At 43.5% G+C, this 14303-nt stretch overlaps 1 protein-coding gene across 6 annotated transcripts in view; it reads right to left on the reverse strand.

Moving 5' to 3' along the window:
* LOC129836534 (E3 ubiquitin-protein ligase MARCHF8-like) overlaps positions 1-14303 on the reverse strand; it is a 179302-nt gene that overhangs the window by 63169 nt on the left and 101830 nt on the right. The window contains exon 1 of one of the 6 annotated variants that reach the window (XM_055902850.1): positions 10585-11414. The exons of 4 other annotated variants lie outside the window; for them this stretch is intronic. Coding sequence is in view for 1 of the 2 variants with exons in the window: in XM_055902848.1 (XP_055758823.1) it covers positions 10585-10608 (24 nt within the window). In the remaining variant the exon portion in view is untranslated. Of the gene's footprint in view, positions 1-10584; positions 11415-14303 lie in introns of those variants that run through there. One more of the 6 variants, XM_055902848.1, reaches the window with a different exon arrangement.

Below are 14303 nucleotides of genomic sequence, written 5' to 3' on the forward strand. Positions count from 1 at the left end.
AAACACTGTCACCACTGATAAATCCACGATAATCGAGAATTTCAATAAGCATTTCTCTATGGCTGGCCACGCTTTCCACCTGGCTACCCCAACCCCGGCCAACAGCTCTGCACCCCCCGCAGCAACTGGCCCAAGCCCCCCCTACTTCTCCTTCACCCAAATCCAGACAGCTGATGTCCTGAACGAGCTGCAGAATCTGGATCCCTACAAATCATCTGGGCTAGACAATCTGGACCCTCTCTTCCTAAAATTATCCGCCGCCATTGTCGCAACCCCTATTACTAGTCTGTTCAACCTCTCTTTTGTATCGTCTGAGATTCCTAAAGATTGGATAGCGGCTGCGGTCATCCCCCTCTTCAAAGGGGGAGACACTCTAGACCCAAACTGTTACAGACCTATATCCATCCTGCTCTGGCTTTCTAAAGTCTTCAAAAGACAAGTGAACAAACAGATCACCGACCATCTCGAATCCCACCGTACCTTCTCCACTATGCAATCCGGTTTCCGAGCTGGTCACGGGTGCACCTCAGCCACGCTCAAGGTCCTAAACGATATCATAACCACCATCGATAAAAAAACAGTACTCTGCAGCCTTCTTTATCGACCTGGCCAAGGCTTTCGACTCTGTCAATCACCATATTCTTATCAGCAGACTCAACAGCCTTGGTTTCTCTAATGACTGCCTCACCTGGTTCACTAACTACTTCTCAGATAGAGTTCAGTGTCTCTATGGGGGTGCCACAGGGTTCAATTCTCGGGCCGACTCTTTTCTCTGTATATATCAATGATGTCGCTCTTGCTGCAGGTGATTTTTGATCCACCTCTAAGCAGACGACACCATTCTGTATACATCTGGCCCTTCTTTCGACACTGTTAACAAACCTCCAAACAAGCTTCAATGCCTTACAACACTCCTTCCGTGGCCTCCAACTGCTCTTAAACGCTAGTAAAACTAAACGCATGCTCTTCAACCGATCGCTGCCCGCACCCGCCCGCCCGCCTAGCATCACTACTCTGGACGGTTCTGACTTAGAATATATGGACAACTACAGGTGTCTAGGTGTCTGGCTAGACTGTAAATTCTCCTTCCATATTAAGCATATCCAATCCAAAATTAAATCTAGAAGCGGCTTCCTATCTCGCAACAAAGCCTCCGTCACTCATGCTGCCAAACATACCTTCGTAAAACTGAAGTATCCTACCAATCCTTGACTTCGTCGATGTCATTTACAAAATAGCCTCCAACACTCTACTCAGCAAATTGGATGCAGTCTATCACAGTGCCATCCGTTTTGTCACCAACGCCCCATATACTACCCACCATTGCGACCTGTATGCTCTCGTTGGCTGGCCCTCGCTATATATTCGTCGCCAAACCCACTGGCTCCAGGTCATCTATAAGTCTTTGCTAGGTAAAGCTCCGCCTTATCTCAGCTCACTGGTCACCATAGCAACACCCACCTGTAGCACGCGCTCCAGCAGGTATATTTCACTGGTCATCCCCAACACCTACTTTGGCCGCCTTTCCTTCCAGTTCTCTGCTGCCAATGACTGGAACGAATTACAAAAATCACTGAAGTTGGAGACTTATCTCCCTCACTAACTTAAAGCATCGGCTGTCAGAGCAGCTTACCGATCGCTGCAGCTGTACATAGCCCATCTGTAAATAGCCCATCCAACCAACTACCTACCTCATCCCCATATTTGTTTTAGTTTTTTTCTGATCTTTTGCACATCTTCATCTGCACATCTATCACTCCAGTGTTAATTGCTAAAATTGTAATTACTTTGCCCCTATGGCCTATTTATTGCCTTACCTCCTTACTTCATTTGCACACACCATATACAGATCTTCTATTATGTTATTGACTGTATGTTTGTTTATTCCATGTGTAACTCTGTGTTGTTGTTTTTTCGCACGGCATTGCTTTATCTTGGCCAGGTCGCAGTTGTAAATGAGAACTTGTTCTCAACTGGCCTACCTGGTTAAATAAAGGGGAAATACATATTTTAAAAAAAAAATACATCTTGATTATTACAAGATGTAATCTCGCTCTCTCTCTGTTTATACATTACCATGCTGATGCTTTCGCAACAAGTTCAGGGGAAGTCAGAAGATGCGCGCGCACACACACACACACACACACACACACACACACACACACACACACACACACACACACACACACACACACACACACACACACACACACACACACACACACACACACGATTTCTGAGAAGATGATATGATCTCTTTATGGTCTTAATACAGTGAAGTGATCACACACACACACCTGATAAACTGTGTGTTTATCTATCTATGTTTGGCCATAATGGTTGGTGAAATGTTAGATGTGTTCTTTATGAAGAGCTGAAACATACAGGATCATACTTCTAGTGAGAAACAGAGCAACAGACATGGAGAGAGTAAGAGTGAGATAACAAGAGAAGGGACGATGGAAAGAGAGAGGGAGAGAGAGACGATATGGAAGGAAAGAGAGAAAGATAGAAGGACAGATGTAAAGAGAGAGAGAGAAAGAATAAGATATAGAAGGAGATGGGAAGAGAGAGAGAGGGAGAGAGAGAGAATATGGGGAACATAAATTATTATTGTCCTCTGGTTGGTGAAAATGTTAAATGTGTTCTTTATGAAGAGCTGATGTAATCACTCTCTTCTACGACGGAGTAATGATGATGAACTCAAGGACAAGGTTGCCATGAGAACGGAGGGAAATAAGGCCACTAATACCACAGCCTCCAATTGACTAGGACAGGGTTGATTAGAATAGGAAGAGGAGAGGAGGAGAGATGGATGGATAAACGAGAGGAAGGAAGAGCAAAGTGCTGAACTCTCTCCACACTCAGATTAGTGAGAAAAGAGAGAAGCATTTAGTCCTGGTAAGGAACTAATTGACTTTTCCCTGTCTCTGTTTCTCTCTTCATCCTTCTCTGCCTTTCCCTCTGTCTCAGTTTCCCTCTCTCACACACTAACTCACAAACAGTCCCATCGTCTCAATGACAGTAGTCTAAGGACTTAGCCTTGACAGTCATCCATTATTCTGTGAGAGAAAGTCAAATTTCAGACGTCTCTCTCTCTCCCTGCATTCGTGGACTGGGTAACAACCATCGACTGTATATAAGTGGACATAGCCATCGATGACGTCACACCACTCATTCTTATGTGATGACTCAATAGTGCATTTGAAGCTCAAGAAGTCGGTTTTAGTTTGCCAAGATGGCGTCTCATGGAGCGGATTCTCAAGACATAACATGTGCAGTTTGAGCTCCTCCAGGAGGTGACGTAGCAGGCTAGCTCATTTCTGCCTCCTCTCATTGAGTATCTCAAGTTGAAGGTCGACCAGGGTTCTGCAGGCTACTGTAGCAACTACATTATATAACGTATAACTCCCGTATGAGATTTTTAAAATTTAAATTACATAAATCTGGTGTCTTAGAAGCAATTATTGGTTTACCATGATTGTCATTAAAAAATATATATATTTACACAAATATTACCATTTTACCATTCACTATAATGGATGGGAATCCTGCTTCCTGAAAACCACAGCCTGCAGTACCCCAGTCAGCCTTGAACTTCATGGCTTCAATGTGAGGAGGAAGTTGTTCTCCCCTAGTAACAACCCCTGGCTGTGATGATCCAGGCCAGTGTTAGGGGGATAAAGGGAGGATCAGGAGGATATGACAGAGAAGAGGAGACATTTTATCTTGGTGGTTCACGGCTGTTCAGGGCCTCAGAGCTTCAGGGCCTCTGTTTGGGCTGGCCCTTCCCTATGTCTGAGGACTTTTACAATGTTACATCTAATCAGAACAGAGTTATCTTGTGAAATTCTAATCTTCCTAAGTTCACCTCCAAACAGCAGGTCCAGTAATATTGTAAGGACAGAGATGGAACAGAGTGAGTGAGTGAGTGAGTGAGTTGAGTGAGTTGAGTGAGTGAGTTGAGTGAGTGAGTGAGTTGAGTGAGTGAGTTGAGTGAGTGAGTGAGTGAGTCGGTGAGTTTGATTGATTGATGGAAAGAAGAGACATCATGTAGAGAAAGAGAGTCAGGCCTGTCAGAAGCTTTTATTCCTCAAAAGTAGTCTAAAGTAGAACTGTATCAACTATATCATCTTCTTTCCCTGTACCAGACGGTTACCTTAAATAGAAATATAATGGGGATGTCAGTTCTTTTCAGTGTATTTCTATTTGTGATGCATCTTCTATTTCTGCATATAGCCTACAACCAACCCAGTACAACGTCATCACGCACAGATTCAAAACAACAACAGACCGACGTGACATCAGCTATTCTCCACAACATAGCGAAGCTAGCATCATTAGCGTCTGGCAGCTAACGATAATTAGCACGGAATCGCTAACTACCACAGCGATCCAAAACTTCAATAAATAACCCTTTACACTGAGTGTCAAGGAGCAGAAGTTTCTTTATCTTTTCTTGATATGCCGTTAAATGCTTGATCATTAGGAGTTAAATGTGTTGGCGGAGGGCTCCCGTCCTGGCTCCCCTCCTGACACCCTTCCTGGCTCCTGTAGCATCATATCACAGCTTGGCCAAATGCTGTTCTAATGACATCTTCATAAGACACGAAGATAGAAATGTTATAACGGCACCAGAAGGAGCCTGGGTATGTGCGGAATTCTCTCTATCCCTCTCTCAATTTAAGGGCTTTATTGAGCATGGGAAACATATGCTAACATTGCCAAAGCAAGTGAACTAGATAATAAACAAAAATGAACAGTAAACATTACACACACCAAAAGAATAAAGACATTACACATGTCATATTATGTGCAAAATGGAAAATAAATAAATACGAATTCTTTGTGGATCTGTGTAATCTGAGGGAAATATGTGTCTCTAATATGGTCATACATTTGGCAAGGGGTTAGGAAGTGCAGCTCAGTTTCCACCTCATTTTGTGGGCAGTGTGCACATAGCCCGTCCTCTCTTGAGAGCCAGGTCTGCCTACGGCGGCCTTTCTCAATAGCAAGGCGTGCAGAGTCTCAATTTGGTGTTTGTCCCATTTTGTGAATTCTAAGTTGGTGAGCGGATCCCAGACCTCACAACCATAAAGGGCAATGGGTTCTATAACTGATTCAAGTATTTTTTGCCAGATCCTAATTGGTATGTCAAATTTATTTATTTACAATTTCCTTTTGATGACATAGAAGGCCCTTCTTGCCTTGTCTCTCAGCTCCTTCACAGCTTTGTGGAAGTTACTGTGGCGCTGATGTTTAGGCCAAGGTATGTATAGTTTGTGTGCTCTAGGGCAACGGTGTCTAACTATAATTTGTATTTGTGGTCCTGGCAACTGGACCTTTTTTGGAACACCATTATTTTGGTCTTAATGAGATTTACTGTCAGAGCCCAGGTCTGACAGAATCTGTGCAGAAGATCTAGGTGCTGCTGTAGGCCCTCCTTGGTTGGGGACAGAAGCACCAGATCATCAGAAAACAGTAGACATTTGACTTCAGATTCTAGTAGGGTGAAGCCGTTTCTCTCTCTCTCTCTCTCTCTCACTTAATTATCTACTGTCAGATAAGACAGAGAGACTGGGAGGGAGATGGAGATTGATAGTGATCTCTCTCGCTCTCTGAGTCAGTGATAATGAGGAGAAAGGTGGAAACAGAATTAAATCATCAGAACTCATGGTCTGAATACACACACACACACACACACACACACACACACACACACACACACACACACACACACACACACACACACACACACACACACAGAGATGAGGATAATGGGGAAATCTGTGTGATGTGAATCCTGTCCATTGAGCTCTCCATAGAAGAGGACACACCTGGAGGCCACAGAACTGCACAGAGCCGTCTGCTCATCAACCTGTGCAGATACAGACATTCACCATTGACAGAACTCTCTCATCACACTGTTATGACTGAAGTACTACTGCTATTCTAAAATAGGCTGTTTGGATCCTGATTGGTTGAAAGGAGAGATTTATTCACCCCAATCCCTGGGTAACAGTTTGATTTGAATGGTCAATGCGCATCCACTGTCTCGCAGCTACTCTGCCTACAGCTAATTTAACCAGTAAAATATGCCAGATAGTGCGGTAAAAAAGCTGTCAGATATTATAATAATACATATCAATGACTGTCACTTTGTGTTAACTTATTCAAACTAATGGTATAGCCCTTTATGAAACAGATGATTACAGTCGATCAGTCACAGTACGACCACAGTTGTGATTAAAACTAGAAAAGGACAATGTTTTAGTCCGATAGCCAACAACCCTTCTCATATATATTCTGCAGCACACATACAACCTGTGTATATTAAAGGTTACTGGTAGTGGATCATATCGTTAGGACATGAGATAAGACACTTCTGAGACTTGAAAGGAAGACAGTGAAACTGATCTCAGACGATTCTTGGTATAAAAAAAACATGAAAAGGCAAACATTTCCAGTGGGTGTATCTCCACTGGTTCAATGGCAGCACATCCTGAAGCCTGGTCTCAAACACACACACACACACACACACACACACACACACACACACACACACACACACACACACACACACACACACACACACACACACACACAACCTGCTTTGCCTGTGTATAAATACCTATCAGTGAAAAGCTTACAATATTATGATTGTGTAGAATATGTATCTGAGATGAAGTCACCATATTCCTCAGCAAGAAGGCAGAAGGCCAAGAGTATAGAGCACTCTAAATAATCTTCCTGTACGGAGACTGAAACAGAACTATATCTGTGACACTTTACTTGAAGAATATGGAATAAAACGTTTATATATTACACAATAGGCGTACACACACACACACACACACACACACACACACACACACACACACACACACACACACACACTGACTCTAACAGCTGCAGTCATCGACCCCTCACTGTATTCCCCAAACCTCCTACCAGAAGAAAGCAGGATATGTTGTATCCAACATCACTGAAAGAATCTGATCACAGGAAGAGTGTGGGGTCTACTGTGTAGATGTGGTTTCCTGGCTCTGTACAATGACCACTACGGAGGAAGATACAAGGCTGAACACACACACACACACACACGAGGCATGCACACACACACATGTGCACACGCTCACACACACACACACACACACACACACATGTGCACACGCACACACACACAGGCTGTGTGTGGTCAGCTAACGAGGATGCGGACCAGATGGGAATGTTAGAATGTAAACTATGGACAGTAACAATAATCACCAGAGGTTACTGTGAACCACTGCAACACAGGACTCCAGTTCTAGCCATATAGATAAACACACATGTCCTACATGTCTCTGGTTCTAGTGGTTGACCCTGTCTGAGGAGCAGAATGGGCAGTACAGGGCTATAAGACAAACAGGGCTATAAGACAATGGAAGTGGGATACAGACACCACCCATAGACACTGATCTAAGATCAGTTTTGTGTTTTCTTCCCTAATGGGTAGGATTTTGTTGAGGGTAAGCTGATCCTAGACCTTTAGTAAAACTGTAGTGACAGTACGCTGTTTCCACTACATGAGACAGCAGCAATCCTTAGCATTAGCTCAGCAAAAAGAGTCCCACAGTTAGCTTGGAAATTAGGTCTGACAGAGGAAAGAGACTGTGTGTGTCTGTCTGTGTGTCTGTGTGTGTGTTAGAGAGAACTAGAGACATCACATATGTGTGTGTTAAAACCACAGTTCCACAGAGATAGCTCGTAAGTAGGCCTGCAGCTACAAGCAGGAAACAGCCTGTGAGTGAGTGTGAGTGTGTGTGCGTGTGAAAAACTTCACAACAGCAGGAAGTTGAGAATGTGGTTTTCCTCCCCTCTTCCTCGCTCTTTCACCTCCCACCCACTCTCATCTGCCTCTCATCTTCCTCCCCCCTCTCATTCCTCTTTTCCTCTCCTCATCTCTTCTCCTCTCAGTCTTCCTCTGATCCCTCCTCCCCCTCTCTTCCTCTCCCACATCATCTCTCATCTGCATCTCATCCTGCCTAACCCCCCCCTATCTGCCTCTCTTCCATCCCTCCTCATCTCTCCTAATTACATCAGTGTGTCAGAACAGGAACAGGATATGGGAGACTAGTATGTTCTAGTCTAGTGTGTCTGCTGCTCTGTCACTGATACAGGGCTGTCTGGACAGAGCTAACAGCACTGATACAGGGCTGTCTGGACAGAGCTAACAGCACTGATACAGGGCTGTCTGGACTAGTAAGAGGCAATGGCATGGCCTTTTCTCATTGAATGAAGTGAAAGAGGGAGAGAGAGACGGGAGAAACAGAGAGAGAGATAATAACAGAGAGAATGAGAAAGAGAGAGATGATGAGAAAACAATGGAGAAAGCGATCAGTATTTGAGTGTGTGAAAAGTCCTTGTTTTGAGACCCAGATAAGGACGCGGGTGTCAGTTGGAGTTTGAGGCACATTTCCTCATTAAGCACAAGTACAGCTTGGTTTGCTTTCCTCTGAACCACTTGAGGGTTTATTTCTGTGTGAGTCCAGTAGTGTCCCCCAAATTGCAGCCTATTTCCTACAGTGCACCTCTTCCGACCACAGCCCTATGGGTTTTAATATGGGTTTCCCTATTGTAAAGTAGTGCACTATAAAGGGAATAGGCTGCAATTTGGGAAGCTGACCAGAACTTGTAGCCACAGATAATCAGTGCACCATAATTAACTGTGTTGACTGGCTCGGCACTCAGCTCCTCTGTGATGTAACCCTAACAGCCACACACACACACACACACACACACACACACACACACACACACACACACACACACACACACACACACACACACACGCCCAGAAAGCAGAGGTCAGAACAGCAGAGACCACAGCAGAGCAGAGCTGCTAATAGTCAAACACTAACGAAACAGGGCGGAGTCTGGAAACTAGGTGTATATTGTCACAAAACACTGTTGTTATTTGTTTATTTCAACAACACTGAATGACACCACCATGTATGCACAGACACTGCTCCAAAGCATCTGGGTGTGTGTGCGCGCGCATGAACGGATGTCTGAAGACAATAACAGGCAAACATACAGTGTGTCCTGCACAATCAGGACGCTTCCTTCCCAACCAGGAACAGGGATGAGTCCATCTAGGAGGGCCAGGAGGACTCCAAAACTCACCCATTCACTTCCCTGTCCTGTCCACTCCACCCCTAACACATTTTAAAGCACAACGGAAGGCAATAAACAACTTTTCTGATAAGCTGTTTTCTGTAGCATCAATATTAGTCAGAAACATTTACTGTCAAAATTGACTACAAAGTGGAAATGGATAATTTGTCATAAAGTCAAAGTCTCCTCTAAAACAGACTTTTGTAAGTGAGTTTGTCATGACGTATTTGAGGGTTGGGTTGTGACTTCGACAAGGCCCACTTGCCCACTAACATGGGATACACAGCTGCGGTGAGGGCACTCTATCCAATCCTACTTTTTTTACTTGGGAAATATTGCACTGAACACCTTAGCTAGATGTAAAATGTGTGATTAAAACCTCAGCAAAAACGTCAAAATTATTTATAGATTTCTTTAGTTCTTTTAGATTCATTCTGACTATCTTGAAGAAGTGATACTGGCTTTGTTCCTATGGTGTATCATGAGGTACAAACATCACACCACATCCCCAAGACCGAAAGAGAAACCCATGCAGGAATCAGTGCGTTCAGACACTCTTTAAGCTCCCGTCCCGACATGTGACTACTAATCTCTTTCCTCTGCCTCCATCCCTCCTGTTGAGGGATTGACACAAATCTCTGTCGTTTGGTGCAGCAGTCAATGATGTGATCTGCTACTCTGTGGATTTGGAGGAAAGCACTGATAAATCCCCCCCACCTCCGTCAACAAACAATTGTCAGCACACCCATCCCCAAAACATCGCCCCGTGGCTATGTCTGGCCCATCAATGTGTCTGATCTGCTGTTTGGGTTTACTGCTGTCGGAGAGAAAGAGAAGAGAGCAAGATAAAAAGAGCGAGAGGAGAGGAGAAGAGAGAGAGCGAGGTGTGAAATTGGGTCATCCTTTCATACTATGTTAGTGGCAGATGCTCCCCTGACATGCACCTGACACACACACACACACACCCCTCCCCCCCACACACTCCCCTCCCCCCCACACGTGTGTATCCCCCCACGCACACACACAAAGAAGGGGGCATCAAGAAGGGGGTGAACTCTCCATGCAGAGACAGAAGTGATGGACACACACGTTGCCAGTAGAGATTGTTATCTAGCTGCTTTTTTAGAGGAGCTCCAGTCACCACGGAGACAGCAGGCCTCACTATAACAACCACCGAAAGGAGACTGCTTGTACTGCCTCGCTGTCTCACACACACGTTGGTGGTTTCTCTTACTGCACTAACAAAACACATACACACAAGTATGCTGAGGGATGCCCCCCGACACACACACACACACACACACACACACACACACACACACACACACACACACACACACACACACACACACACACACACACACACACACACACACACACACCTGATAGTCAGTATCAACAACAAGTACGAGAAAGAGCCAGCCATACCTTCATCTTCCAACAGGAATTCATGGCTGCTAGATCCTTGAAGCCACACACACACCCTCAGACACCCCACACACAGACAAAGGAACCTGGGGGAGTTACATGCCCCTGTGTAAATCCTCTCCGGGGGAAACAACCATTAGTAAATACACAAGTAGAGCTGTAGCAATGTCACCCAGCCATCTCTTTGGCAATGACAGCTCCCATAACACACCCTGAGACAAAGACAGAATGAGCAGCGATAGAGAGAGGGAGGGATAGCGACAGAAAGGCTACACTATAGGCTCTGAGCTGCTGCTATTTGTCTGGACTTGCCCGCTCTCTCTCTCCTGCTTACTATACACACACACTGAGCAAACCCGGCAGGGACGTAATCTGATTGGCCCAAACCCCAATTTCCTCCAGCTGATCCCAATGAGGGGAGGGGCTATCTAATGCATTATTCATGTATGGGAGTCAATTTAAAGTATTCCCACTGCTCACTCAGCTTAACCAGTCCCTCCCCCTAACCTCCCTCAGCCTGTCCCCTGACACACACAAGCAGGCTTGTTCCGTTCAGATGAGAACACAGATTCACCAACCTACACCAATCAGAGAGGATCTTACTGGCCGTCCAATCCACATCAGGGAGAGAAGGAAGTGAAGGGGTTATCAACTGACAGAGGTTAATTTATCAGAGACATATTCACAGCTGACAGAATTTCATTTATTAAAGTCATCCTCACAGCTGACAGAGGTTAATTTATTAAAGTCATCCTCACAGCTGACAGAGGTTAATTTATTAAAGTCATCCTCACAGCTGACAGAGGTTAATTTATTAAAGTCATCCTCACAGCTGACAGAGGTTAATTTATTAAAGTCATCCTCACAGCTGGCAGAGGTTAATTTATCAGAGTCATCCTCACAGCTGACAGAGGTTAATTTATTAAAGTCATCCTCACAGCTGACAGAGGTTAATTTATTAAAGTCATCCTCACAGCTGACAGAGGTTAATTTATTAAAGTCATCCTCACAGCTGGCAGAGGTTAATTTATTAAAGTCATCCTCACAGCTGACAGAGGTTAATTTATTAAAGTCATCCTCACAGCTGGCAGAGGTTAATTTATCAGAGTCATCCTCACAGCTGACAGAGGTTAATTTATTAATCTTGCAACTATAGGGGGTGCTGTTTCACATTAGCATAATTTGCTCTACACATTAAACGGCTTCCTACTCAATTCTTGCCCGTACAATATGTATATTATTATAATTATTGGATAGAAAACACTCTCTAGTTTCTATAGCCGTTGGAATTTTGTCTCTGAGTGAAACAGAACTCAATCTACAGCACTTTTCATGATAGGGAGTCAGATTTCAAACATTTTGGCCACTGATCTGGAGTCAGTTTAAAGGTCACTGTAAATGCTATGGAGAAACAGACACTGCTTACGTCTTCCCCTGGGTGTCAGTGCGTGATGACGCTTTGAATGGAGTCGATTGCGCAATCAGGGGCTGAATAAAACACTAAATACCGGAAGTAACTTCCTTTGGCTGCCTGCGCGTGGCGCGCTAAGGACATCCGACTCGCCTCCTTCCAAGCTTTAGTTTAGCCAGTAATATTTCTCCGGTCATATTTTTACTCGTTATAGGTGTTAACAGCATCATAAGGTAGTTAATTTGAACCGTTTTATAGCAATTTATATCCGTTTAGTGCGATTTTGAGGCATTGCTTTGTTGTGCACTTTGAAGTGCTGGGCACGTTTCGGGGTCCCGGTCGAACGTTAGTGGGCATTTCGACAGACAAGAGGACATCTTTCGACCAAAAGAAGATTAGACCCAAGAAAGGATTCATTGCCCAAGATTCTGATGGAAGATCGCCTCATAGTAAGAAATATTTAAGATGATAAATCGTTGTTCTGTAGAAAAATGTTAAACACATGTTCCGCCATTTTGTTAGGTATAGCTTTGCTTGGCGCAACCTGTATTGAAAAGTAAGGATAATTTAAAAAATGTAATTCCGCGATTGTATTAAGAATTAAATTGTCTATCAATCGCTGTCCACCCTATATTTTTTTGTCAAGTTTATGAGTATTTATGTATAAGACTAGATCACTGTCTAATATGGTGCACGACATTTTCTGACCAGCTGGGCTACTTTTGTCATTGTCTAACCATGATTTTGGTGGCTAAATATGCACATTTTCGAACAAACTCTATATGTATGTTGTAATATGATGTTACAGGAGTGTCATCTGAAGAATTCTGAGAAGGTTAGTGAAAAAATTTATATATTTTGGCGATGATAACGATATCGCTCTCTTTGGCTTGAATCAGTGCTCGGGTAACGTTTGCATATATGGTATGCTAATATAACGATTTATTGTGTTTTCGCCGTAAAACACTTAGAAAATCTGAAATGTTGTCTGAATTCACAAGATCTGTGTCTTTCCATTGCTATGTGCTGTGTATTTTTAAGAAATGTTTTATGATGAGTAAATTGGTAATACAAGTTGCTCTCTGTAGTAATTCTAGTCGCTTTGGTGAGATTTGTGATGGGGGCTGCAATGGCAAACTATGATTTATACCTGAAATATGCACATTTTTCTAACAAAACCTATCCTATACCATAAATATGTTATCAGACTGTCATCTGATGAGGTTTTTTCTTGGTTAGTGGCTATCAATATCTTAGTTTAGCCGAATTGGTGATAGCTACTGGTGGAGAGAAAAAATGGTGGACAAAGAAAAATGGTGTCTTTTGCTAACGTGTTTAGCTAATAGATTTACATATTGTGTCTTCCCTGTAAAACATTTTAAAAATCTGAAATGGTGGCTTTATTTACAAGATCTGTATCTTTCATTAGGTGTCTTGGACTTGTGATTTAATGATATTTAGATGCTACTATTTAATTGTGACGCTATGCTAGCGATGCTAATCAGTGTGGGGGGGGGGGGTGCTCCCGGACCCGGGGTAGAGGCTCGTGAAAGGCTAAAGTCATCCTCACAGCTAACAGAGGTTAATTTATCAGAGTCATCCTCACAGCTGACAGAGGTTAATTTATTAAAGTCATCCTCACAGCTGACAGAGGTTAATTTATCAGAGTCATCCTCACAGCTGGCAGAGGTTAATTTATTAAAGTCATCCTCACAGCTGGCAGAGGTTAATTTATTAAAGTCATCCTCACAGCTGACAGAGGTTAATTTATTAACCTGTTGGGGATGGGGGCGCTGTTTAGACTATTTATGCTAATGTGGCTAATTTTTTAAACGGCTTCCCACAAAATCCTTGATCGTACAATATGCATATTATTATTATTATTGGATAGAAAACAGTCTATAGTTTCTATAGGAGTTGAAATTTTGTCTCTAAGTGGAACAGAGCCCATTCTACAGCAATTTCCCTGACATGGAGTCAGATTTGAGAAATGTTGGCCACTTTTCTGAAGTCATTTAAAAGGGCACTGTCGTTGCTATGACTATACGGACACTTCTTACGTCTTCCCCTGGATGCCTTTACGTGATGACGATTCCAACGGGCTCGATTGCTCGTTCACAGGCCCTACAAATGAAAAAAACCTTTAGCTAGCAAGTCTTTTCTTGCTGCGTAACGCGCGTGGAAGACACCGACCCTCTCCTGTTCCAAGCGTTAGTTTAGCCTGTTATATTTCTCCGGTCATCTTTTCACTCGTTATAGGAGTTAAAAACATCATAAGGTAGTTAATTTAAAGCGTTTTATAGCAATT

The sequence above is a fragment of the Salvelinus fontinalis genome, chromosome 37 (assembly GCF_029448725.1).
Source record: "Salvelinus fontinalis isolate EN_2023a chromosome 37, ASM2944872v1, whole genome shotgun sequence".
NCBI classification, from domain to species: domain Eukaryota; kingdom Metazoa; phylum Chordata; class Actinopteri; order Salmoniformes; family Salmonidae; genus Salvelinus; species Salvelinus fontinalis.